The 25,835-nt window shown below is 37.1% G+C and overlaps 2 protein-coding genes across 2 annotated transcripts in view; both read left to right on the top strand.

Moving 5' to 3' along the window:
• The first annotated feature begins 109 nt into the window (after nt 1-109).
• On the top strand, nt 110-25,741 carry LOC136246709 (leishmanolysin-like peptidase). The gene is made up of 13 exons (XM_066038265.1): nt 110-161; nt 15,607-15,684; nt 17,749-18,208; nt 20,884-20,984; nt 21,236-21,333; nt 21,387-21,474; nt 21,531-21,616; nt 21,671-21,727; nt 21,778-21,893; nt 24,275-24,384; nt 24,443-24,535; nt 24,601-24,772; nt 25,650-25,741. The coding sequence occupies exons 1-13, from the start codon at nt 135-137 to the stop codon at nt 25,739-25,741; spliced, it is 1,578 nt and encodes a 525-aa protein (XP_065894337.1). The 5' UTR covers nt 110-134.
• The window catches only part of LOC136264508 (uncharacterized), a 29,917-nt gene continuing 28,564 nt past the window's right edge, over nt 24,483-25,835 (top strand). The window contains exons 1-3 of the mRNA XM_066059271.1: nt 24,483-24,535; nt 24,601-24,772; nt 25,650-25,793. The gene's annotated coding sequence lies outside the window, so the exon portion shown is untranslated. The remainder of the gene's footprint in view (nt 24,536-24,600; nt 24,773-25,649; nt 25,794-25,835) is intronic.

The raw sequence follows: 25,835 nt of genomic DNA on the forward strand, positions 1-25,835 counted from the left end.
TCCCTGTAGATTCCGCAATCGTCTGTATGTGCGGTGATCACGTGATCAACCAGTTTCCTGTATTACGTAACTTTGTGGTTGAGCAAGTCTGTACATAACGAGATTGGTGTGAAACTGGCTGGTTAGTTACGATCATGATTAGCACCAGTGGTTTGCTACAGGTATGTAAAATTGTGTTAGCTATATACGTAGCTACGTAGCTAATTTTGTGCTTCATTTGATGTGTGAAAGTTTATATAACTATATCTCTCGCCGGTTTTCACAAGTGCACACCCCCATTCAACGGCATACGGTAGTTAGCTAGCTAGCTACTCGACATCTCTCGCGACATCTACAAAAAATGCTGAGAAGTTGCAGATTATAGCTACTGTTATGGTGAATATTGTCCGTTCATGTTCACTGGCTGAACCTTCTAGCTAATTTGTCTTCTCGTATAGCCATGCACTGAGGACCTAATGTTCTGGCCTACTGTGTTAGGGTCCGCAACGTGAAAAATGAAGTTGCAAGAAACAAATCCCCGACTATCGTAGTATGTTACCCTTAGTGCCCCATCACTAATACCACCCTTGGTTTGGAACTGCGTTCCCTTGTTGGAGAGACACGCGGATTTTAATATCTCACGTGATTGATCTTTATTTCGTGCGCTCTAAAGAAGACGTCCAGAGCTCCCAGATTCTGATTGTGATTTCAAGTATTGTTGGCCTACCAAACCATGCATAGAAGTGAGTAAAAATTTGCCCGTGTTTTCCACAAAGGCTGATTTTCTGCTGATGGGTCGAGAAAAATTTTCGTTTGAGGCGCTCTACCAGCCAAGAGAAGAGAAGCCAATCCTATCACATAAGATGGTAATGAAGTTGGATGTACAAGTGTTGTACACACCAAGTTTGAAAGAGCTGTGACCTTTCTAACCATCTGTCTGGCAGACATGAAATTTTCAGTGCAATGATCTTAAATGATTTTGGCGGATTGCCTCCTTCCTACTGTTACACACTATCTTCCTAGGAGCTTTAAATCAGGGGAAGATACAGAAGAACATCTGAGGTTTCTAAGAAGTGGTCAAATTCTTGACTTTTAAAGTTAAAAGGTCATTGGAAACTACTACTCTAATAGAACATTCAGTATTTTATTAGAATAACCTGGCGTGTAGTCACTATACACTTACCATCTGCTTTTGGTTGTGTCAATTGAACAGTTGTATAGATTGCTGGCAAGTGTGCATTTTATGGACATTTAAATCTTGATATTTTAACCTTGTGATGATGCAAGCAATGCAGTGTCCAGGATGCTGGAGAGTATAATAGTATTTGAAATCCATTCATTTGCTATGAAGTAATCATTTTGTATCAGCTGGAGCACTCTATTGTAGGACCAGCTCGTAGCCTCACATTTTACATACCTGGTTTTCTATATGAAAATTAACTAAAATAATTGGCTATGTATCTTGTGCAACTGCCTAAATAAATAACAACTTAGTAATGCAATATAGCCATAATACCCTAATTCTGCTGTGTATATGTCCTATGAGTTTGTGAAATTATTGATTCATGACTAGGGTAGAGGAAAAGCTTCACAGTTTTATCTGTCAATGTGATCATTCTATTAGAGTAGTTTATCACTTTATAGGTGTAGTATATACCTACACTTTTTTTACAGTGGTCTTTTATCATGTTTTGCACGGGTAGTGAAAATAGGGCAGGGAATCACAAGGCCATGGTCTCCATTGCCAGTTTTGGTGGTCAATTCTTGTAGCAAAAGATCAACGTGCTCTTAATCATTCTAATAGAGCAATCACCAGTGTTAGTAGCTGCTTAATTTTTGAAGTGAAAATGGCCACCCAAAGTACTGTCTCAGATCCCTGGGGCATGCATCCAGATGGAATCTGTGCCTGTATGGGCTAATTAGAGTGTAACTTTTTACATTCAATTACAAGTACTTGATATTTAAGGATATGCGTATTCCTTGAACACATTAGTGCATACACCCTGTATATTGTCCAAAGAATACATTTAACCTGCATGTTGTATTGATTTCTGCTTGTCACAGGTTCATATGCATTGGACTGCTCTGTGTAACAACACCCTCATAACAACAAACTTATCTTGAAAATACTCATCAATCTGCAATGTTATCTGCTTTAATAAAGCCAAATTTCTGTTCATCTAGATTTATTAATTTTGCATCTCTGCCTATGTCATTGTTTCCCTTACAATATCAATGATTTATTGGTCCATTGATTGTTTGATTGTCAAGTGCAGCTGTAAGAAGCCATCATCAAAGTTAATAAATGCATGGCTAGGGCAGATTAAAAAGTAACATTACAAATCAGTATCAATTCAGCTAACTAGTCTGTAAAGAAATAATTTGCTATAAGCTTGTGCAATGGTATTGATGGATGAAAGATGATTGAGTTTATGTGACCTATATAATTTATTTAAGCATATGGTCATGCTATCTGTAAACTATATGTGTGTAATGTAATAGACTAATCACACAATTTGTTCTTGAAGTGACCTAGTATGCGAGTAGGTTAATGTACAAGTATATATGGTATGCCTCACTATATAGCTTAATAGGATGTGGGAAATGGATGTAGGAACTGGAATGCATCATCACAAGGTTAAAATAATTATCAAGATTTAAATGTCCATAAAATGCACACTCACCAGCAATCTATACAGCTATTCAATTGACACAACCAAAAGCAGATGGTAAGTGTAGTGACTACACGCCAGGTTATTCTAATAAAATACTGAATGTTATATTAGAGTAGTAGTTTCCAATGACCTTTTAACTTTAAAAGTCAAGGATTTGACCACTTCTTAGAAACCTCAGATGTTCTTCTGGTTCTTTCCCTGATTTAAAGCTCCTAGGAAGACAGTGTGTAACAGTAGGAAGGAGGCAACCCACCAAAATCATCGAAGATCATTGCACTGAAAATATCATGTCTGCCAGCCAGATGGTTAGAAAGGTCGCAGCTCTTTCAAACTTGGTGTGTAGAATATTTATACATCCAACTTCATTACCATCTTATGTGATAGGATTGGCTTCTCTTCTCTTGGCTGGTAGAGCGCCTCAAACGAAAATTTTTCTCGACCCATCAGCAGAAAATCAGCCTTTGTGGAAAACACGGGCAAATTTTTACTCACTTCTATGTATGGTTTGGTAGGCTAACAATACTTGAAATCACACTCAGAATCTGGAAGCTCTGGACGTCTTCTTTAGAGCGCACGAAATAAAGATCAATCACGTGAGATATTAAAATCCGCGTGTCTCTCCAACGAGGGAACGCAGTTCCAAACCATGGGTGGTATTAGTGATGGGGCACTAAGGGTAACATACTACGATAGTCGGGGATTTGTTTCTTGCAACTTCATTTTTCACGTTGCGGACCCTAACTGTGTCATCGGAATAATTGACTCCGGGACTGTTCTTTGATAGGGCTGAGACATAACAAGGACTTTAAACGTATAATCAGCTAATAATATCTAATCAAAAAACAGCCAAGCTGTAAAAAAAGGTGCGGCCCCTAAAAAGGTTATGATGAAAAAAGATGTGAAATCCAAGGTGGCGGCCAAGAAATGGCTGTGATGGTAGGTTAATAGCAAAAATTTTATTTACGACAATTCAGGTGAATTTGCGTCAAGGGGCCACTCACGCTATGAGATTTCGTACAACCACACAGATAGTAATTTCGAAATTTGAAATTTGGAGTGAGATCAGAAATTTTTGGCACGGACTTTTTCATTAGCGCGCGCCCTGTTATCGTAACATCACCTGTACTCCCCATGTCTATTCAAGCTATTACATATATAATAGAAATCATTTAAGTGTTGTACATATAAGCCATCTTATAAACCACAATTTTGTAGTGTCTTCATTTGTTACTGCTTCAGTGAAATTTACAACTCAGATTTCAGTCTTTATAGGCATAGCAGATTTTAGTGGACCTCACAAGGAGCAACTGATTTGTTTGCAGCTTTAGTAGCTAATATTCATTCAAGAGGTATGCAAGCTATATAAATTTGACTATCAGTACTGGATTTTGTATCTGTGTGTGGTAGCTTTCACCTAGAGAAGTGCATGGGCTGTTAGCTTAAATTGGCTATTTATAAATGTGAAATTGAAAAAAAACTGAAGCTAGCTGTGTAGAATTCTCTTTATTTTACATCCAGCACTGAGGATGAACTTTTGACAGTCATACCACTCTGCGCTGACATAAGCAGCATGTCTTTATAATTATATAACGAGAATAGGCTTAATTTTGTGGTTGTTATTATGATTTACGATAATTATTAGGCAGTATATGTGACCGAATTTTGGAAAATCACCCATATGGGCGCATTTGACAACTAAAATATGTAATAATCAAATCACAAACTTTATAGCAAAAATCTACTTGTTAATGGTTGTAAGCTATTCTCAATGACTTAAATTACAAGAAAATTCTTGAAATATTTTAAAAACTGTGCTCTGCTCTTGTTAGCAACCCATTAAACACGAAAATTCTAATTATATCATGCACGCCCATATGGGTGATTTTCCAAAATTCTGTCACATATAACCACATTTATGGCTCTATACATACGTACGTATACTGTATGTGCCAACTAAGGTACCTATACTGTAGCTAGGGTATATCATATCAGACAATTCAATGTATTTAAATGTCATTCAGCTACAGTATGAAAATGTACTGTTTGTTCAATTAGAATTTTAAAATAAAACTGATTCTACAAAAACCTGTTAATTTTAGCAACTTTTATATGCTCAGCTGTATAGCACGTATATCATATACGGGGTGGGTGGGTGGGAGGGTGCGGAGGGGAGGGGTGGTGGGCCGCCCACGCGCAAGAAGTGGTTGACAGTGAAAAAACAGTCTATAAGTATCATACAACTGTTTAAATATATACGTTCTTTGATATAGTATATGCATTAGTTTGCCAGTGATAGTTATAAACGGCGAAAAGAATGTAATGAATTGCCCGCCCACGCCCAATTTGCGCCTTCGTTAAAATGGCCTTACTCAAAGACGATTAAATGTCTATGACATAGTTTTCTGTATAAATACTTTGGTTTGTTTATCATGCTGTAATATTGTGCTGCTGTGTTATGCTATAATAATATTAATGCTTATATTATTTAATGATGTTTGTTTCTATTACTTTAGTGCACGGTGGGAGGTGGAAGCGTCCATGATGATGATTGGGCAATGTGCAAATAAGGTGAGCGTATGCTTTGTAAAAAGAAGCCCACGTAGCTGTGCAGGGCTCATCTTCTGTACAGATCAGCTTCTGTATAGTCTTTCATTATTTTATTTTTCCCGAGGGGTAGCCAACGCCCACGCAAAACACAGAAATGGGGTTGTCAATGCCCAAGCAAAGCACCCAACTGGCGTATACGAGACTCCCAATCTTTATGTATTTTTAAAAGCCATATAGTGATATTGCTAACTAGTAACTACCTGTACAGTTGTTGATCTACATCTTGTTCTAGTTATTCATGATCGATCATTGTCTACTTTGTTAAACTCACTTTCTCCTTTATTTTTACATGATTTAGGATTTAGGATTTGGTTTCTAATATATTTGTGTATTTCTGATTGGATTTCTCACATAGCATACAAGATTCCCAAGGCATTGGCTACCCCTCGCTTTTTACCAATAGCCAGTTCATCTCTAGTTGACAAAGATTGATATTACAAACTAAATTAAATTCTTGATCACAGATACACATTTCCCTTGTTGCTATATGTGGCACACCACAAAATTAACCAATGTAAACAACCATTACCATACCTTGTAGTGTTTTATTTTTATGTGAATATGTAGTGAAGTGTGTGTGTGTAGTGTGTGTGTGTAGTGTGTAGTGTGTGTGTGTGTGTGTGTGTGTGTGTGTGTGTTTAGTGTGTGTGTGTGTGTGTGTAGTGTGTGTGTGTGTGTGTGTAGTGTGTGTGTGTGTGTGTGTAGTGTTTGTGTGTGTGTGTGTGTGTAGTGTGTGTGTAGTGTGTGTAGTGTGTGTTTGTGTGTGTGTGTGTGTGTAGTGTGTGTGTGTGTGTAGTGTGTGCGTGATAAAGATTTTTTAAATTCACCAATTTAAATGTGACTGTTTTTTCCACAGGTTTATACGTTGGAGAACTGCAAACAAGTAACTTGAAATTTTTATAATGACCATTTTTCAAAATATTTATTTGATTACATGTACAAAATACAAAGATGTATCACGTGATCTAAAAAAGTTATTAGCATGATGTACAAGGACTATTGACCATTGAAAAGTTGATGAATTAAACATTCAAGAACGTAATACTTCTCCATTGCAACTCGCCCACGCAATATAGCGCGCGTCATTAATAATCAGTGCTCAGCCAGGGTATGCGACTATTGGATTGAGATAGTGATTTTTATAAAATTATTTGTACCGTGTAAAACGTTCGTCACGAACGGTATAGCTAGCTGAAGTATTCAAGAAAGGATAGATCTAGCCTGGTATAACCTGGAATCGTTAAAAAGTTTGCGTCTGGATTGTTGAGGTGAGCCAATATTTTCATGGCCAATGGTTCTATGTGTAATGTTAAACCCCCTACTTTGTACCATGAAGAAGGCCGTATTAAGCTGTTACATTTTACGTGAAAGTAGATGTCATGCTGGCCATTCCTGCTAGAACCTGGAAAGGGTTTAAAAGTTATCTGACGCTCCATAACAGAGCCTTGAAAACCTGCTTCCAGTGTAGACGCGTGTATCTTGCCAATAAAAATTTTTTTATTAAAAGTCGCTTAATTGTTGGATATGTATTGGTGTTTTCATTAATTTAATGGTACTGTGATACCTTTGTGTATGCATGCAAGTAGTGTATAAAATTTAATATTAATTTTAGTCCTGCAGTAGTTAACTCTGGGTGGTCTAAAAGTACAAGGGGATGACCAGGGTGTACAGCATATTTAATATCATGCCTAGAAAATAGAATTTTGACTGAGTTTCCAGTGGTTAGAAAAAGAAGATTGACGAGTAATATGAGAACACAGGTGAAGTTATCTATAATTATGTCCGGTATGTTTACAACCAGACAATGGAGGAACAATGGTGTCTTGTGAACAATGTCAAGAACGGTTCCACCAAGACAAATGCATATCTCCAAATTTAATGATGAAGTTAAAGAAGATGCTGACTGGTTCTGTGAACAATGTAGACAATAATGTATTGTACTAGCTATATATAGCTAATGCTGTTTGTTACTTTCCTACATGCATTGTTATCTTTTACTGCCTGGATTTACATAATTGCAACACAAAAAGGTAGTATTAAGTTTATTTGAAATTTCAGAAATTAATTTCAAATTTTGAAATTTCAAGCTCAAACCTTGAAATTTTTACGAAAATCAGAAAAATTTCAAATTTCGTACGCGATTCTGAGCATGAGTGGCCCCTTGATTTGCGTTGCCTCCTCCATTAGGATTCAGCACCAAATTAACCTGAATTGTCGTAATTAAAATTTTTGCCATTAACCTACCATCACAGCCATTTCTTGGCCGCCACCCTGGATTTCACATCTTTTTTCACCATAACCTTTTTAGGGGCTGCACCTTTTTTTACAGCTTGGCTGTTTTTGATTAGATATCACTTCTTTTTGTATTGCAAGCCACAAAGCCAGCCATAAACTGGCTTTGGTGCTTGTTTTTTTCTTTTCTGCAGGATCGGAATTGTGGAACAAAGGAAGAAATTTTGTGTACAGCTTTTTGTCTGATTAAAAATATTTGTATATTTAACAATGCATGATAATCACATACTGTAGGTAATAAGGTGACTTCTTATACATAACTGAACTGTAGCTGAAACTCTCATTGTTTGTAGCTGAACTCTTTTCAGAGTGACTTGTTTCTAGCTGAACTCTCTACATGGTGATTTGTTTCCAACACATATTTCTACAGGGTGATTTGTTTGCAGTTGATCCCTATAGGATCTAGCTGATATCTCTACAGGGTGACTTGTTTGTAGCTGATCTCTGTACAGGGTGATTGTTTGTAGCTGAATACTCTACAGGGTGATTTGTTTGCAACTGAACTCTCTACATGGTGGTTTCTTTGTAGCTGAACTATCTACAAGTTGATTTCTTCTAGTTAAACTCTCTACAGGGTGATCCTTTCATAGCTGAACTCTCTTCAGGGTGATTTGCTTGCAGCTGAACTCTCTACATGATGGTTTCTTTGTAGCTGAACTTTCTACAAGGTAACTTATTCTAGCTGATCTCTCTACAGGGAAAATTGTTTGTAGCTGAACTCTCAACAAGGTGATCTGTTCGTAGCTGAACTATTTACAGGGTGATTTGATTGCAGCTGAACTCTCTACATGATGGTTTCTTTGTAGCTAAACTTTCTACAAGGTAACTTCTTCTAGCTGATCTTTCTACAGGGTGATTTGTTTGTAGCTGAATTCTCTACAGGGTGATTTGTTTGTAGCTAAACTCTCTACATGGTGATTTCTTTGTAGCTGAACTCTCTACAAGGTAACTTCTTCTAGCTGATCTCCCTATATACAGGATGACTTCTTCTAGCTGATCTCTATACAGGGTGGTCTGTTCGTAGCTGAACTCTCTACAGGGTGATTTGCTTGCAGCTGAACTCTCTGCATGATGGTTTATTTGTAGCTGAACTCTCTACAAGGTAACTTCTTCTAGTTGATCTCTGCAAGGTGACTTGTTTCTAACTGAACTCTACATGGTGATCTATTCATAGCTAAACTCTCTACAAGGTGATTTGTTTGCAGCTGAACTCTCTACATGTTGTAGCTGAGCTCTCTACAAGGTAACTTCTTCTAGCTGATCTCTCTACAGGGTGAAGCTGAACTCTCTACGTGATGGATTCTTTGTAGCTGAACTCTCTACAAGGTAACTTCTTCTAACTGATCTTTCTACAGGGCAATTTGTTTGTAGCTGAATTCTCTACAGGGTGATTTGTTTGCAGCTGAACTCTCTACATGATGGTTTCTTTGTAGCTGAACTCTCTACAAGGTAACTTCTTCTATCTGATCTCTCTACAAGGTGACTTGTGTGTAGCTGAACTATCTGCAGGGTGATTTGTTTGTAGCTAAATTCTCTACAAAGTGATCCTTCTAGCTGATCTCTCTACAGGATGACTTCATTCTAACTGAACTCTCTACAGGGTGATCTATTCGTAGTTGAACTTTCTACAGGGTGATTTGTTTGCAGCTGAACTCTCTACATGATGGTTTCTTTGTAGCTGAACTCTCTACAAGGTAACTTCTTCTAGCTGATCTCTCTACAGGGGTGACTTGTTTCTAGCTGATCTCTGGATGACTTGTTTCTAGCTGATTTCTCTACAGGGTGACTTATTTCTAGCTGAACTCTCTATAGGGTTGTATGTTTGTAATTGAACTCTCTACAGGGTGATTTGTTTATAGCTGAATTCTCTGCAAGATGCTGATCTCTCTACAGGGTGACTTGTTTGCAGCTGAACTCTCTACATGGTGGTTTCTTTGTAGCCAAACTCTCTACAAGGTGACTTCTTCTAGCTGATCCCTCTACAGGGTGATTTGTTTGTAGCTGAACTCTCTACAAGGTGATGTCTTCTAGCTTATCTTTCTGCTGGATGACTTGTTTCTAGCTGATCTATCTACAGGGTGACTTGTTCTAGCTGAAATCTCTAGAGTGTGATCTGTTAAGTTTATAGCTGAACTCTCTCTTGTTTCTAGCTGATCTCTCTATAGAGATATAACTTGTTTGTATAGCTGAACTCTTTACAAAGCGGTTTTTTGATTGGTTGCTGAACTTTGTACGCGGTGACTTGTTTGTACCACAGAGTGACTTGTTTGTAGCTGAACTCTTTACAGACTGACTTACTTGTACCTGAACATTGTAGTTGATGTCTATAGGGTAGCTAACTTGTTTATCTAGATGAACTCTCTACTGGGTAGTTTCTTTTTAGCTGAACTCTCTACAGGGTGACTTATTTATAGCTGAACTCTCTTCGGTGTGACTTGTAATGTTCTGAATCTCTACAGCGATATATTTGTAGCTGAATTGTGTATAAAATTAACTTTTTGTAGCTAAACTCCCTATAGAATAACTTGCAATGTAATACGATTCTATAATGGAGTAAGTTATAAACGTAGCTGAATGCTCTATTAGGGTGACTGTTCTATTAGAGTATCTCGATCTTCCATTTGCTACACGTAGTTGGCTTTGGAATCATAACTCGGTGGTTTGTAATTCGATTCTTCTATACTACTGCAAGGACTTTCTATGATGATTATTCCAGCTACACACCGATTTTCAGCTCGTTGCTCTAAGCGGTTTGCCTGGTAGGAGTGAAAACTAATAGTTCTTTTATTCATAAAATTCGATCGCGTAATTCTGACACAGGTTGGGTTTTGTGTCGTATCTCGATGGCCTTTATCTAGAATCCTTTCAAACCACAAAACGGCACTCCTACGATAGTTACTCCATCTACATAGCAATTTCCAACTCATTCCTTCAAGGGGTTTACCCTGTGGGCGTGACAGACCTTCGACCTTTTTAACGCAAATAATCGGTCATAACTCTGTGAATGTTCTTCGGATTCCTACCAAGGTTGGTACTGAGATCCGCCTTAACGAGCCCTTCAAGTGTGCCAAACTTCAGCTTGATAGGAGTACGCGTTTGCATTTTATGGCAGATTTTGTAAAGCGTGCGAAAAGAAGAAGCAGAAGAAGAAATAAACGTAGAAAAAAACCCAAACTTTGGCCGCTCGTATCTTGGAAATAGCTTGAGAGATTTTCTTCAAATTTGGAATGTGGACTCCTCTACCTAGCCGGCACTTCTGTAGCAAATTTGGTTTCAATCGGATAAGGGATCACTGAGCTAAAAAGGTGTGAAAATTAAGTCTTCTTTCTTCTTGTAAATATACTCACGGTGTGGCGCGTCGGCTTCTTGGGCCGCACGACACACTACCGTGTGTCTTGATAAAGAAAAAGCAGTGAGACACTCAGTGTTGGGACAGTTACTTTTTAAAATGTAGCTAACTCGTTACATATTACATCAAGACACACGGTAGTGTGTCGTGCGGCCCAAGAAGCCGGCGTGCCACCCGTGAGTATATTAGCAGGAAGAAAGAAAACGCAATTTTCACATCTATGTAGCTCTGTGATCCCTTATCCGATTGGAACCAAATTTGCTAGAGGGATGCTGGCCAGCAAGGGGAGTCTACACACCAAATTTGAAGAAAATCGCTCAAGCCATTTCCGAGATACGAGCGAACAAAATTTCGTTTTAATTTCTTCGTTTTTTTCTTCTACTTCTTCATTTCGCACACTTCGCAAAATCCGCCATAAACACGAATGCGTGCTCGGATCGGGCTGAAATTTGGCTCACTTAAAGGGCTCATTAAGGCGGATCTCCGTACCAACTTTGGTAGGAATCCGATGAACATTCACGGAGTTATGATCGATTGCGTAAAATAAGGTCAAAGGTCTGTCACGCCTACAGGGTAATCTCCTTTGAGGAGTCAGTTAAAAATTGATATGTAGATGGAGCAACCATCGTAGGAGTGCCTTTTTGTGGTTTGAAAGGAATCGGGATAAAGACCACGGAGATATGACACAAAACCCGACCTGTGTCAAAATTACGCGATCGATTTTTATGAATAAAAAAAACTATTACTTTTCGTGTCTACCAGGCAAACCGCTTAGAGCAACGAGCTGAAAATCAGTATGTAGCTGGAATAATCATCATAGAAAGTCCTTGCAGTAGTACAGAAGAATCGGATTACAAACCACTGAGTTATGATTCGAAAGACAACTACGTGTAACAAATGCGAGATCGAGATACCCTAATAGAACAGTCACCCTAATAAAGTATTCAGCTGCATTTATAATTTACTCAATTATATTACATTGCAATTTATTCTGTAGGGAATTCAGCTACAAACAAGTCACGCTGTATACTGCTTGAAGGTTCTTAGTTTACTGATTTGTTAAGTTGCTTTACTGTAGCTGTACCCATAGTAAAGTGTCAGTAACTTTTAGTATATGGAACATAATTGTTTTACCAAGTTTTAAACTCTCAGTAAAACATCAGTGAATGCAGGTTTACTGAAAAACTACTAAAATACTAAACAATTAACTGTTCCATATACTGGGGATATACCATTCTATAAACAAAGACATTTCAAGCAGTGGTAGTCAGATCAGCCAGAAGAAGGTACCTAATAGAGAGTTCAGCTACAAAGAAGCCATCATGTAGAGAGTTCAGCTCAAACAAATTGCCCTGTAGAGAGATCAGCTAGAAGAAGTTACCTTGTAGAGAGTTCAGTTACAAAGAAACAATCATGCAAAGAGTTCAGCTGCAAACAATCACCCAGTAGAAAGTTCCGCTATGAACAGTCCACACTGTTGAGAGTTCAGTTAGAAACAAGTCATCTTGTAGAGAGATCAGCTAGAAGTAGTCACATTGTAGAGAGTTCAGCTACAAAGAAACTACCATGTAGAGAACTCAGCTGCAAACAAATCACCCTGTAGAGAACTCAGCTACAAACAAATATGCCCTGTAGAAAGATCAGCTAGAAGAAGTTACCTTGTAGAGAGTTCAGCTACAAAGAAACCACCATGTAGAGAGTTCAGCTGCAAACAAATCACCTGTAGAGAGTTCAGCTAGAAACAAGTCACCCTGTAGAGAGATCAGCTAGAAACAAGTAACCCTGTAGAGAGTTCAGCTAGAAGAAGTCACATTGTAGAGAGTTCAGCTACAAAGAAACTACCATGTAGAGAGTTCAGCTGCAAACAAATCACCCTGTAGAGTACTCAGCTACAAACAAATATGCCCTGTAGAAAGATCAGGTAGAAGAAGTTACCTTGTAGAGAGTTCAGCTACGAACAGATCACCCTGTAGAGAGTTCAGCTACAACCAAATCACCATGTAGAGAGTTCAGTTACAAAGAAACCACCATGTAGAGAGTTCAGCTGCAAAAAAATCAATCACTCTGTAGAGAGTTCAGCTAGAAGAAGTCACCTTGTAGAGAGTTCAGCTGCAAATAAATCACTTGTAGAGAATTCAGCTACAAACAAATCACCCTGTAGAAAGATCATCTAGAAGAAGTTACCTTGTAGAGAGTTCAGCTACAAAGAAACCACCATGTAGAAAGTTCAGCTGCAAACACATCACCTGTATAGAGTTCAGCTAGAAACAAGTCACCCTGTAGAGAGATCAGCTAGAAACAAGTCACCCTGTAGAGAGTTCAGCTAGAAGAAGTCACATTGTAGAGAGTTCAGCTACAAAGAAACTACCATGTAGAGAGTTCAGCTGCAAACAAATTGCCCTGTAGAGAATTCAGCTACAAATAAATCACCCTGTAGAAAGATCAGCTAGAAGAAGTTACCTTGTAGAGAGTTTAGCTAGAAACAAATCACCCTGTAGAGAGTTCAGCTACAAACAAATCACCCTGTAGAGAGTTCAGCTACAAACAAGTCATCCGGTAGAGAGATCAGCTAGAAGGATCACCTTGCAGTGAGGTTAGCTACAAAGAAATCACCCTGCTTCATCTTTTCTTCTTCCTGTAGTAAAGAAAAAATGACAGGTTAAAAATCCGGCTTTGGGGTATACAAATACAAAAAGAAGTGAAATCTAATCCAAAACAGCCAAGCTGTAAAAAAAGAGTGCTGCCCTGAGAAATGCTATGGTGAAAAAAGATGTGAAATCCAAGGTGGCGGCCAAGAAATGGCTGTGATGGTAGGTTAATGGTAAAAGTTTTAATAACAACAATTCAGGTGAATTTGGTGCCGCTTGGTCTTGGCACAAAATTCACCTGAATTGTCGTTATTAAAATTTTTACCATTAACCTACCATCACAGCTATTTCTTGGCCGCCACCTTGGATTTCACATCTTTTTTCACCAAAGCCTTTCTCAGGGCCGCACCCTTTTTTTACAGCTTGGCTGTTTTGGATTAGATATTATTTTACAACTGAACTATCACTGCTTGAAGGTTCTTAGTTTACTAATTTGTTAAGATGCCTTACTGTAGTTATACTGATAGTAAAGTGTCAGTAAACCTAAGTATATGGAACATAATTATTTTACTAAGTTTTAAACTCTCAGTAAAACATCAGTGATGCGGGTTTACTGAAAAACTACTAAAATAACAAACAATTAACTGTTCCATATACTGGGGATATACCACTGTAGTAAACTAAGATACTTCAAGCAGTGTATTTAGTTACAGTTACATATTACCCATATAATAAAGTAACTACAATAATATTACATAATTATTATTATATTACTTTGTGTCCACAGCCTTAAGTTGTCACGTGTGAAACTACCACTTTATCACGTGACATGATTGCGTTGTTGGACAATGTGCAAATCTTGGTTATAAGCAAGAAGCTGGTGAATAAGCTTCATTCAGTAGGCTTCGTAACTTCGTAGTGGCTAGGCGTTACTCAGTGGATTACTAACAAAATTAGTAACTTTGTTACTTAAAGTAATAATATTACGTAATATTAGACTCGTTACAGTAACTTCATTAGGTAAGGCATTACATTTGCAAGTAAATAACTTGAGTTATATTACTTGTTTTTACGTTATATTACTTCGTTACCACAGAAGTAATAATATGCAACGCGTTACCCCTAACACTGGAGACACTTTACACTGCGGGACAGAGAAGGGTAGATAGCTACAGCAGCTGTTATTGCTTTCCCCAGATGTGTATAATAGTGAACATGCTGTTAATGTATGCATTAAATCAGGCTACTATGTCACTGGTTGGCAAATGCAACACAGGACTTGAATAACGGACTGAAGAAAATGACTCATTACAAATTGTTGCAAAACATAGGTTGAAGATATAAGAAGTAAGGAGCAAATAAGAATCAAGTTGACTTGAGACGAAAACTTGCATACTTGACGGATTTTCAACCATGTGATCAAGTGCCACTTTGCAGTAGTTGAATACAGTGCTCACATGTATAAACCATTAGCAACATGTCTGTTTGTTTGTTTTGTTGTTTATTTTCATGCAAGCTTCCTGGAAGACAAAGTACAGATTGTAGCTAGATAAGAAAGCTTGTTATCATACTCCAGGGTCTGAGGGTATGGTTATGCACCTATCAATGTTCCTCCCCCCCACCACCTATCCCAGGTCAGGCAGTATGGGGAGCACTAAAGTTGTCATAAGAGTACAGTATGTAACTTTACATTTGCAACAAGTATATAGGTGGCTATAGTGGAAATTGTGGCAAAAAATTGTCCCAAAGGGTAGGGAATTTGTCATACATGCAGTTGGCTATACTTCTGCATGACCTGGCAGTTTTTTCAAGGGGGGATATTTTTTACAGATTGGAAGCTAGGAAAAAAATTTCCCTCCTTCAACTTGCATTATTCGAGTATTATAAATGCATAAAGATCCTTTAGAAGTGAAGATTTCCCCCTCAAATTTTTGGATAGTGGAAATTTGCAAAAAAATTCTCCCTTTAAGAAATCCCGCTATATGGTAGATATATTAGGTCTACCATATTCCAATAATCAGCTGTACACTGACCAGATCCTTCGCCGGTATTAAACTTATTAATGGTGGCATTGCTATAGATCTAAAATATGTTTTCCTTTATTGTGTCTTCACAGCTATTACTTCTTGTTGTTGAACTTGTTCTATATAATGGAGAGGTGATTAGTCACAGACCACCATGTATTCATGACAAGGTGATATTTGTGTTGCAGTAACAGCCAGTATACTTATATATATATACAGTACTTTGTATATGGTGATGTACATATTTCTGTTCTAGAAATACAGGAATTTAATTTGCAATAATATTATCTCTATATGTAATTCTTACCTACCAATATTCAAAACTTTAACAATGTGGTCAGACAGTTGGTCAATGCATTATTTTGTAGCATATGCTCATTCATAGACCACTGTAAATATTTCCTGTCCACTACCAGAATTACAATACTCCATTGGTTCTGATCTTTCACATGTACTACTACTATACGTGTAGTATAATGAATTACAAATTATTATTCCTTGAATTGTGTTTGAAATTAAAGTACAAATTTGGTTATTATAAGCACACTAGGTGGGGTGAGTATGTTATGAGTTTGTCTACACTGATGTTAGTTAGTATTGCAAGCTGCTAATTTATTCAAAGTAGCTGCTAAATATGTAATTGTTATAACCGGCTTGCCATACCACATGCTATTAATACATTTACATGGGAAGAGGATAGGAAACAAGAAATTTTTGGAAATGATTATACTAATAATTGTTTTCTCTGTGTCTGACTGACATAATGAAGTGTACTGTAGTCTGTGAATTCCACTCAATGTGTTGTAAAGCATTTCCTCAATGAATGTTGTGGTATGTAAGACACATGAGAAATAGCAGACTTCATGTAAAAATACCCTTGTAATAACATCTTAGCTAACCTGACTACATTATAGTTATAGTATAGTTTCCTGATCATATATCAAGTCACTGACAATAGAAAATGTTGTTGTTCAAAATATTGGTCACCCATACCTTGCTTTAATTAAAGCACAGCTATAAGCTAATCTGTTTTTTTGAGGATTTGTATTTAAAGTTTAGTAGATTCTGTACAAATTTTAGTTAGTGCTTACCAAGATACCATAACAATGCCTGGCTTATGAAAAGTTGTTCAACTTGGAGAAGAAAACTTGATTTTATCCTTTGGATACTTAGAAAAGCAATTGATTATCACATCAGTATTAATTTTAAATTATTTTATCACTAGGTAGTGAACTATTGTGGATTATATGTCATTCAAATCCCTCTCTTCTCTCACATACGATGCACATAATTAACTTGTATGTCTGACAGTAACAGTTGTATGACTTAATAATACCACACTCGATACTGTTAAGCTTATCTGTTGAATAATAAGCTGTTGAAGACTGTAGATAGATGAAGCATCTCCTATCCAGTGTATGCTACATATCTCAAGTGATATTATGTGGTATATGGCTGTTTGCTAGTTTTTCAGGGGCTCATGAACAGACCAAATGTGACCCGCTGAACGAAAACCCAACTTGTATGCATTTTCCTTGGATCTCATTTTATGACATTTTTGGGAAGAACCAATGGACTGTTAAAGTTTCAGCCATTTCTGGTAAGTGGTTTTGGTGTTATAGCAATACACATCAAGAAGAGCAAAACAATCTGATTCAATTTGTAGTGTTTATATGGAAAAATGTACAGGCACTTGTTTAATCAATCATAACTCTCGAGTGCAATGGGCTATGGAGTTGGGACTTGTCCCATTCTAGCCACCATGAACTGAGGCATTCATCAAGGTATAGTTTCTAAATACTCCCATGCTATCAAGCAAGAAAGCTGTTCAAGCTTAAAAATGGTGACAATAAAGTTATGTTTTACCACAACATAAACAAACACACGCAACTCACGTTTGCTCCATGGTACAGAAAAGAAACAAAAATATTCCTACTCTCCATGAAGAGGCAAATTGACTGCTATTATACTAGATTATTCCATTCGAGTCTTCCTTCACTGTTTACTGAAGCGATTAAAGCACTGCATAAAATTATATAGCACGCGTTTTTACCCAATGTATTTCAATGGGATTTGTCTCTAAACTGAATTCAGTATGCAAATAAGTCGGGTTTTTGCTCAGTGGGTCACATATGTACTTTCTTGTTTTATTACCAAAAAGACTTGATGTAGATATTTGCTGCAGATTAAAAATGGTTTTCAGACTTTCAAGATTGTTTGTTTTAATTCTCCAGATAGCAGAGAGACACCCACACATGGTGGATCTTGTTAGTCAGACAAGAAGAAAGATAAACAAAAGACAATCTTCAGTGGACTATTCCAACATCAGGATACATGTGGAATATACCAATGTAGACTCTAGTGCTGACTCATATGTACGAGGACCTAACAGTGTATTATCTGACAGTATTAAGACTCTTGAGAGTATTCTAATGGTCCACCCAGTACAGGGGAACCTGATCATACCCCCAATGTGTGATGTCACATGGTTCTATGATTCCAATGAAGGAAAATGCTCATTATTACCATATGAGAGTTACTATGAATGTGGAGAATTTGCTACAATTCCATCATCATACATTGGTACCATAGAAGTCTGCCCAACATCTTATGGATCTTGTAGTTTGGAAGGGCCGAATGGCTCAGGACTACGCAATGCTGATTATCTGCTGTTTGTATCTGCCACTTCTTCATGTAAGTAGTTAGTTTACAGTATTTTCCAGCTTGGATTGTACATGTGTTATATTACTAGCACTCATGTAAAAATTTCTTAGTATGGGATCATGTGTTGAGTATATATGTACGTACGCGTATTGTATATGGAATTAAACTTTTTAAGATACTAGTATTGGTACCTTCCCTATACATGCAGGACCACCTCAATGGTGGATCTATGTGTAGGTGGGTTTCTGAGGCTTCAACAGAAACCCCCTTTTGAATTTAGCTCAGTGGTTGCTTTGGTATTGGTGTATTGATATGCATCACTGTTATACCACTACAATGTATACAACTAGCATCCATTTCAGCAACATTCTAATTTCCACCTGCCTTTACATTAAAAGTGGTCGAGGATTCGAGATACTCTATTAGAGCAGTCAAGTAACTACTCTAATAGAGCAATCTTTTCCCTACAGTTAGTTTGCTTATTTCATAGTTTAAAATCATTGGATTTACTATGATTGTTAACTAAATTAGCCTAAAATATAACCTCAGAGCCTCTCGATCAGGCCATGCTCTTGGATGCCTTATTTTGGAACTATTAATTTTCATAAACCCCCTTTTCAAAATCCTAGATCCACCACTGCATCTTCACATGAAAATTCTTACAATATCACTAACTAATGTCATTAGAAATTACAATTGAAATATTAGCACTATTCATGTACGCAGCATGCATGGTGTTGTCACTTTGCATAGGAGGCAGAAGGGTGCTAGAGTTGGGGGTGCCCAAAATTTATGTTGGTAGTAGTAAGTGTGTGAAAGCTAACTCTAGGGGGGTCTGGGGGCATGCCCCCCCAGGAAAAATTTGAAAATTAGGTATCAGGAGATTGAATTTGGGGGCATTTTTGGTGGATTTAGCTGTCAATAAAATGCTATCTATTTTAATACATTGTACTAGGGTAGCTGCTCTATTGGGGTGACTGCTCTATTAGAGAATCTCGATCGTGATTGACCAGTTTCTGGAAACCTTGCAGGAGTTCACGTGATGACTATTGCACAATACAGCTTTAAGTTGGGGGTGCTCAGCACCCCCAGTAAAATAGTTGGGGGTGCTCCAGCACCCCCTCTTCTGCTGCCTATGCTTTGCATGAGCCTTATGCAAATGATGCAAGCTGCATGCTGATAAGGTAAACAGCATAGTAAAAGCTAAACTAATGTACATACTTGTACCAGACAGGAGCCAATTATATACAGGTCTATTACATACAGGTAAATTATATATCTGTCTTATTAATGACCTATAGTGACAAAAATATTTCCCTATGGTGCAGGAGTTGTCTTGTGTTATGCATTCAAGTATGGTACCTACAGATGCCTTATGTGTAGAACTTTACTATTCTATACTTTCACTATATCAGTATACTTAGAAAAAGCTAAGCATTAATATTCTACTAAACTGTATACATAGCACTGGTCCTGGACCAGGACAATGTTGGCCTACTTATATAATGTACTCACATTCCTGCTCCCCTACTACCCTACAACAACTGTTACCTATTGTTGCTCATTTCTATTTTCTAATAAAAGTTATACAATGAAGGATAGTTATAATTCCATGACCATTATCCTCAAATTACAAAATTTAGGTGTGACACAAATCAGTTTTTTATGCCAGTAATAAGTCAGTGCTCCATTATATTTATCAACAAAATTTGGTACTGAAATTTGCCTTTGGACTTAATTTATGTATCTACCAAATTTCAGCACAATTGGATTATGTGTTTCTGTTTTGTAAAGTGTGTGAGAATGAAGACAAAGCTACTAAAAAAAATTGTTGTATGTGCATATCTCATGAATGGCTGGGGTGATTTGGCATGGTGTCTGTTCTACATGGTGAGCAACTCAGCAATAAAAATTGCTCCATTCATATAAAGGAGCATGCAAATACAAAGCATGGACATTGTTTTTTCATACTTCCTGTTAACTATGTGTTGTGCATGGTTTCTACTACAAGACATACTATCTTGATATCATCTCCCCACAGTTTGACAATACGTATCACAGTTTATCGATAATACCTAGTTATCTACTAAACCAAGCTAAACATAATATACGCATGCCCAGTGTACAAGAGGCCAATCCACACCATAGTAGTGGTATACAGTACATCAATTTTTATGTGTTCTGTAATTTTGAAATCATAGAGCATTAATATTAGAGTTGTACCGATTCCCATTTTTTAGGGAAAACCGATATCCAATATATTTTTACCCGATAGTTAACTGATACCCGATTGTAGGTCTTTACAATTATACTTGTGCACACTCCATTAAAAGTAGAGCTAGTAAAGCCAATTCTGTGAAATTGTACACTTATCTCAATCAAAGTTGCTAGTCAGACAAGTGGGCTAGGGCCTGAAACATCACTGTTTATCTTTGTGGTTACCACAAAACATAAACAAATTACCCAAGTACATACCAGAGCCTTTGACACCAGCCCTCCAGTGGTACTGCAGCTGCCGAAGCTGAAGAGACTAATAATCTGCTGGCCACAGCCCATTACAACCAATTTCTGATTATGGTTAAAACAGCTAATTATCGGCTTCTACCCATTATCATCATCGGTACTACTCTAATTAATGTGTGTTACTACATAATAATGTAGTATGTTTAGGCACTTATGTTAAGAAAATGTGTTCTGTTTTCTAGCTAATTGTGGTGAGAGAACCTTAGCCTATGCTTCACACTGTATGATCGATACTAGTGGTAATAATAGACCAGTGGCTGGATACATCAACATTTGTCCATTAGTAAGAGTTTGTGGTTTGTGTATGAGACATTTGTATAGTGTAATACATTTACTAATTTGTGCATACTGTACGCCTTTAACCCATTGCACTATACTGTGTGTTTGACACTAGAGGAATGCATATAATATTTAGTCATTTATATGTACAGCATAATGAAATTTGTTACTGTGTTACCTTTACTGTAAATGTATAACCGCTGTAAGTAGTATTAATACATGTATGTATATTTTGTGTGTGTTTTACTGCTCTAGTCTCTTAATGATTATGAAGGCCAGAACAGAGTAATTAAGGACCTTCTCATGCATGAAATGATCCATGCATTGGGATTTTCTTCAAGTCTCTTTGACAAGTTAGCTTACAGAAGTATCTTGTTTGTAGTTAACTGTTTCATCTGTTTAAAAGATTTGTTGATCAACACGGCAATACTTACACTACAAGTAAGACCATTGTTGGACCATATGGAGACACCAGCATTTTTACTGGCCCAAAAGTTAGTGCTATATTATGTACTTATGTTTCTGCTGTTAAATTGTATTTACATTACAGACAGTGGCTGTTGCAAGATCATATTATTCATGTCAAGACATTGACGGTGCTCTACTAGAAAATGAGGGAGGGGCAGGCACATCGAGGTACAGCATGGCGACTTTTTATTTAGTGTATTTGTTATTATTTCTGTTATATAGTTCCCATTGGGAGAAGAGGACACTCAACCATGAACTGATGAATGGATACAAATCAAAGTAACCTCACAATAGTGTATGATGTCATTGTATAGTGTTCATTATTACAGTGATTATGAAGTGTTGAGTGAGTTCACTGTAGCCTTGTTAGAAGACAGTGGATGGTACAAGGCTAACTATACTGCTTTACATGAACTGAACCAGGTCCCTTTAGTATGGGGAAAAGGTTGGTAAAAGCTGTTTAAATACACAACTTTGTGTGAACTTGAATGTAACTTCTGAATGTAAAGATATGGTATGGTAACTATATCTGCACTCTTAATATTGTACAGTCAAGCCTGAAAAATCCAACTGCATAATTTTATTCTATGCTACTTGAAGAAGTGTTACAAAATTGGACAGAAATAAAGCACAAACGGGAGGCTAGCATGAGGCAAGTTGAGTGCTGTATTAGTCTCAAGATTTCATCACAAGTGCCTTATAATTGCTTGTCCAACCAAGTAAACACTTTAAGTGATAGTACTTCCTAGCGGGTAGTGGTAAAACCAGGAACGGAGAAATAGGAAACAGGAAAAAAGAAATGGAGAAATGGGTGGAAATGGAATTCTTTCACTGCAGAACACTCTTCATTTGTAATTGAAGGGGTAGACTAACAGAGAGCACAGATTTTTTGAGTCATGACTATGGTGGCTGAAGTAGCAGTGACTGCTGTATTAGAGTGTTTTGCAACTCGATTGCTAAAAAATCATAAGCATAATTATTATAACCATACTAACAGAATGGCAATTGTATAATGTCTTGGGTCAAATTTCCGATGGTGGATGATAGTAATTCAGTTCATCCTGGTGGTATCAGTGGTTAGATTATAATTATAGTCAGCTAGCAAATGCACTACCACTATTATGACATTAAGGCTTAAATCCAAGCTGGCATGTGCGTATTAAAAATTCTCAGAGGCTCGTAATGATGTTAAACTTGTATAATACTCTGATCATACTGTGACAGAGCAGTCACTTCAACTTAAGCCACTGATACTGCTGAGGATACCGCCAGGGTGATATGCATTATCCACCAACAGAAATTTGACTACGTATTATAATTACTAAAAGAGTTTACAAACACAGATAATCATACAGGGGGTGCGAGCTATATAGTAGAGGCATAAAATCATCAACATCATTAGTGATTGAGGTAGATCATTCCACAATTTTAGGCAAGAAAGAATGTAAATATGTTTCAGTTCTAATTGGTGCTGATAGCATAACGACAAGAGTGACCGCAAGTACATGAGGTTAAGGGGGTTAGAGTAATTGATGAGCCTTTAACAAGACAGTGAATCAATTTAAAGAGCATAAGCAGTTTAAGACATTTTCTTCTTTTGTTCTAAAGTTGGCCAGGATAGATGGTCCAACATGAGAAAAGTAATTCATAATGAATACCACGGGCTGCACTCCTCTGTACTTTATCTAATTGATAGATTTGATATTGTACCAAGACATTATACAATTGCCATTCTGTTAGTACAGTTGTATGCCTATCTTATAATTTTTTAGCAATTGAGTTGCAAAACAGTAATACAGCGGTCACTGCTACTTCGGCCACCAAAGTCGTGAGAAAATCTGTGCCTACCCCTTCAATTACAAATGAAGAGTGTTCTGCAGTGAAGGAATTCCATTTCCACCCATTTCTCCATTTCTCGTTTCCTATTTCTCCGTTCCTGGTTTTAACATTACCCCTTCCTAGCTAACTTCTCGGAACATTCATCTTATGCATAAAGTTGTTGCCCATCAAACTTTTACTTGTTTCTGATCATAGAATAAGAAGTTGGTAGTTGGATTAAGTTATACTGTAGTTAGAGACCTACCATGAGGATCTTTGTGGTTTTTGAATCCGCAAAGATCTGAGTGAGCAGTCTCTAACTGACTTAGAAAATGGTGTGGGTGTATTTATACTAGTGGATAGATTGATTGTGGGTTACGTAAAACATCATGTCATCATATATATCTTGTAGAAAATTTAAAATCAATTTCTACAATGTTATGTATAAAAATCTCACTGATCTGCTATGCCTCCTCATGAAGACACAGTGATCATTGGTGAGATCTGCAATGCTACTCAGCACATCAATGATCATTTGTGAGATCTGCAATGCTACTCTGCACATCAGTGATCATTTGTTAGGTGTGTTGTGTGGTGACTACCTCAACTGGAGATATACAGATACCTATCTGCTATATAGGAGGTCTCTATTCATTTTAGAGAACCTCTCTAGAGGCCTTTTAGTGATTTTAAAGACCCCATTATCTCCCAAAGATCAAAGGATATTATGCTTACCATTTTTTACCTTTCATAAGAACTAAGCATGCTTATCATAATTGTTCTGTAACGTGCAGATAATTGTGCTTCATCATCCATGCAAAAACTCTTACTACTTTATAGCACCTAAAGCTCTTTACATGCATAGATACTGCAATGGAATGAATAGAATAATTGCTGCAAAGTATTATAAATGGTAACTTACCACAACTATGCACAATTGTGTACAAGTGATTTCACAGTGAAAAGAAACATGTGAGAAGATGTTTCCTTTGTGTATATTTTGCACAGGGTTAGGATGTTCATTTTTGAATGAGCAGTGTACTGACAAGAATGTGTATCCATATTTGTGTGATCCAAGTGATATCAAGCCATTATGTACACCCGATCACTTGAGTAAGGTCTGTACATAACTATTCCACATCAAACACATATTATTCACCATTGTTGCTGTAATAGGGTAACTGCTTTGTACAATGGGGTGGATTTGATCATTGTCCAGTTGCAATTGCTTACAACGTTGATGATTACTGTCGAGCGGAGCATGCAACGGTATAAATAATAATTTTGATACAATGTTCCAAGCAGTTAATATTTTTGTGTGTTGTATTTTGTAGTCAACAACCACAGTAGAAAGTTTTACCAGTAGCTCAATTTGTGTTGATGCAGTGAGATTATTGTCTTCTTATACTTGTGGTACCTACATCAGAAAACCAGTGTGGCCACTTTGTGTGGCACAAAATTCATACAGTGTAAATGGCGATAAACAACATGTCCTAAATGTGGAAGGTATGGATTTGAAATAGCAATTAAATTTTATCTAGTATACAATTTTTTTTCTGTTCTGTATCAAACACTAAGAATTATGTAATAATATTATTTTATGTTGATATTATCATGTTCTATAAAGCAGATTTTGGTAAAAGTAGCTAGCTACATTATGCACATAATATGGAACATGTAGGAATACTCTGTCCTGTAAACTCAACAATTCTCCTACCTCAGAGTTAGTGGTCACAAATTGGACACTTGCAGGACCGTAACCTAATTCCTGTATCTTTCCAGTTATCATGACTGTTGAGTCATTCCTAGTTGCTGAGGTTGGGAGTTCCAATACTTGGTTTTTTTGTTTTTTTATTTCTCTTAGACAATAGACGAAAGGTAGTTGTAGTATAAGTAATACTGGTAAAACAGGTAGCACTGGTAATGGTTTTCCCCTGCTCTATCCTTCTTGAAGCTCTTTCCTTATTCCCTACCTCTTCAAAGTCAGGTAAGCCTTAACTCTAGTCCTAGTCTCTACAAGCTAAAAGTAAAACCTGACCTTTCTCTCAGGTTGGTGCCTTCTTGCTGTTCGATGCTGCTCTATCTCCTCCACTGTAGCTTAGAAGACCCCTTCCTTGTAGTCAAACTTAGATAAGGAATAGGTCATAGCCTTATTCAACATATCTATCACAATGACTCAGTACAACTACGTACAACTAAAACAGTTAGAGTACAGTATTATATGTATATGTATTACAGTATGTAATGTAGTGCTTATGTAATTATGTGTGTTGTTGAAAAAAATGTATTATCATTACAAAGCTCTAGCAAATTGTTTATACATCCTTGTAAGAAACCGAGAACAAATATTTAGATAAGTTTATTCAATCATACAATTTTGTAGGACAGCTATATGGATGTCAAGATGGACATGCTGTGATAACTGGTGATAACTGGATAATGTCATGTCCTCCAACTGATGAAGTAGTATCATGATCTCCACTAGTTTATAATCAGTTACCTACACTAACAACTACTGGAGAACTTGGTAAGAGAATTAAGTACTGTTGTATGTACAAGTATATAGATA

The sequence above is a fragment of the Dysidea avara genome, chromosome 1 (genome assembly GCF_963678975.1).
Source record: "Dysidea avara chromosome 1, odDysAvar1.4, whole genome shotgun sequence".
Lineage (NCBI taxonomy): Eukaryota > Metazoa > Porifera > Demospongiae > Dictyoceratida > Dysideidae > Dysidea > Dysidea avara.

Bases quoted from the DNA above. Each gene is read 5' to 3' on its own strand.
- LOC136246709 (XM_066038265.1), top strand. From the start codon at position 135: ATGATTAGCACCAGTGGTTTGCTACAG. The intron at 21,894-24,274 runs GTTGGTAAAAGC...TATTTTGCACAG, and splicing joins CCCTTTAGTATGGGGAAAAG to GGTTAGGATGTTCATTTTTG. The intron at 24,536-24,600 runs GTATAAATAATA...TGTATTTTGTAG, and splicing joins GTCGAGCGGAGCATGCAACG to TCAACAACCACAGTAGAAAG.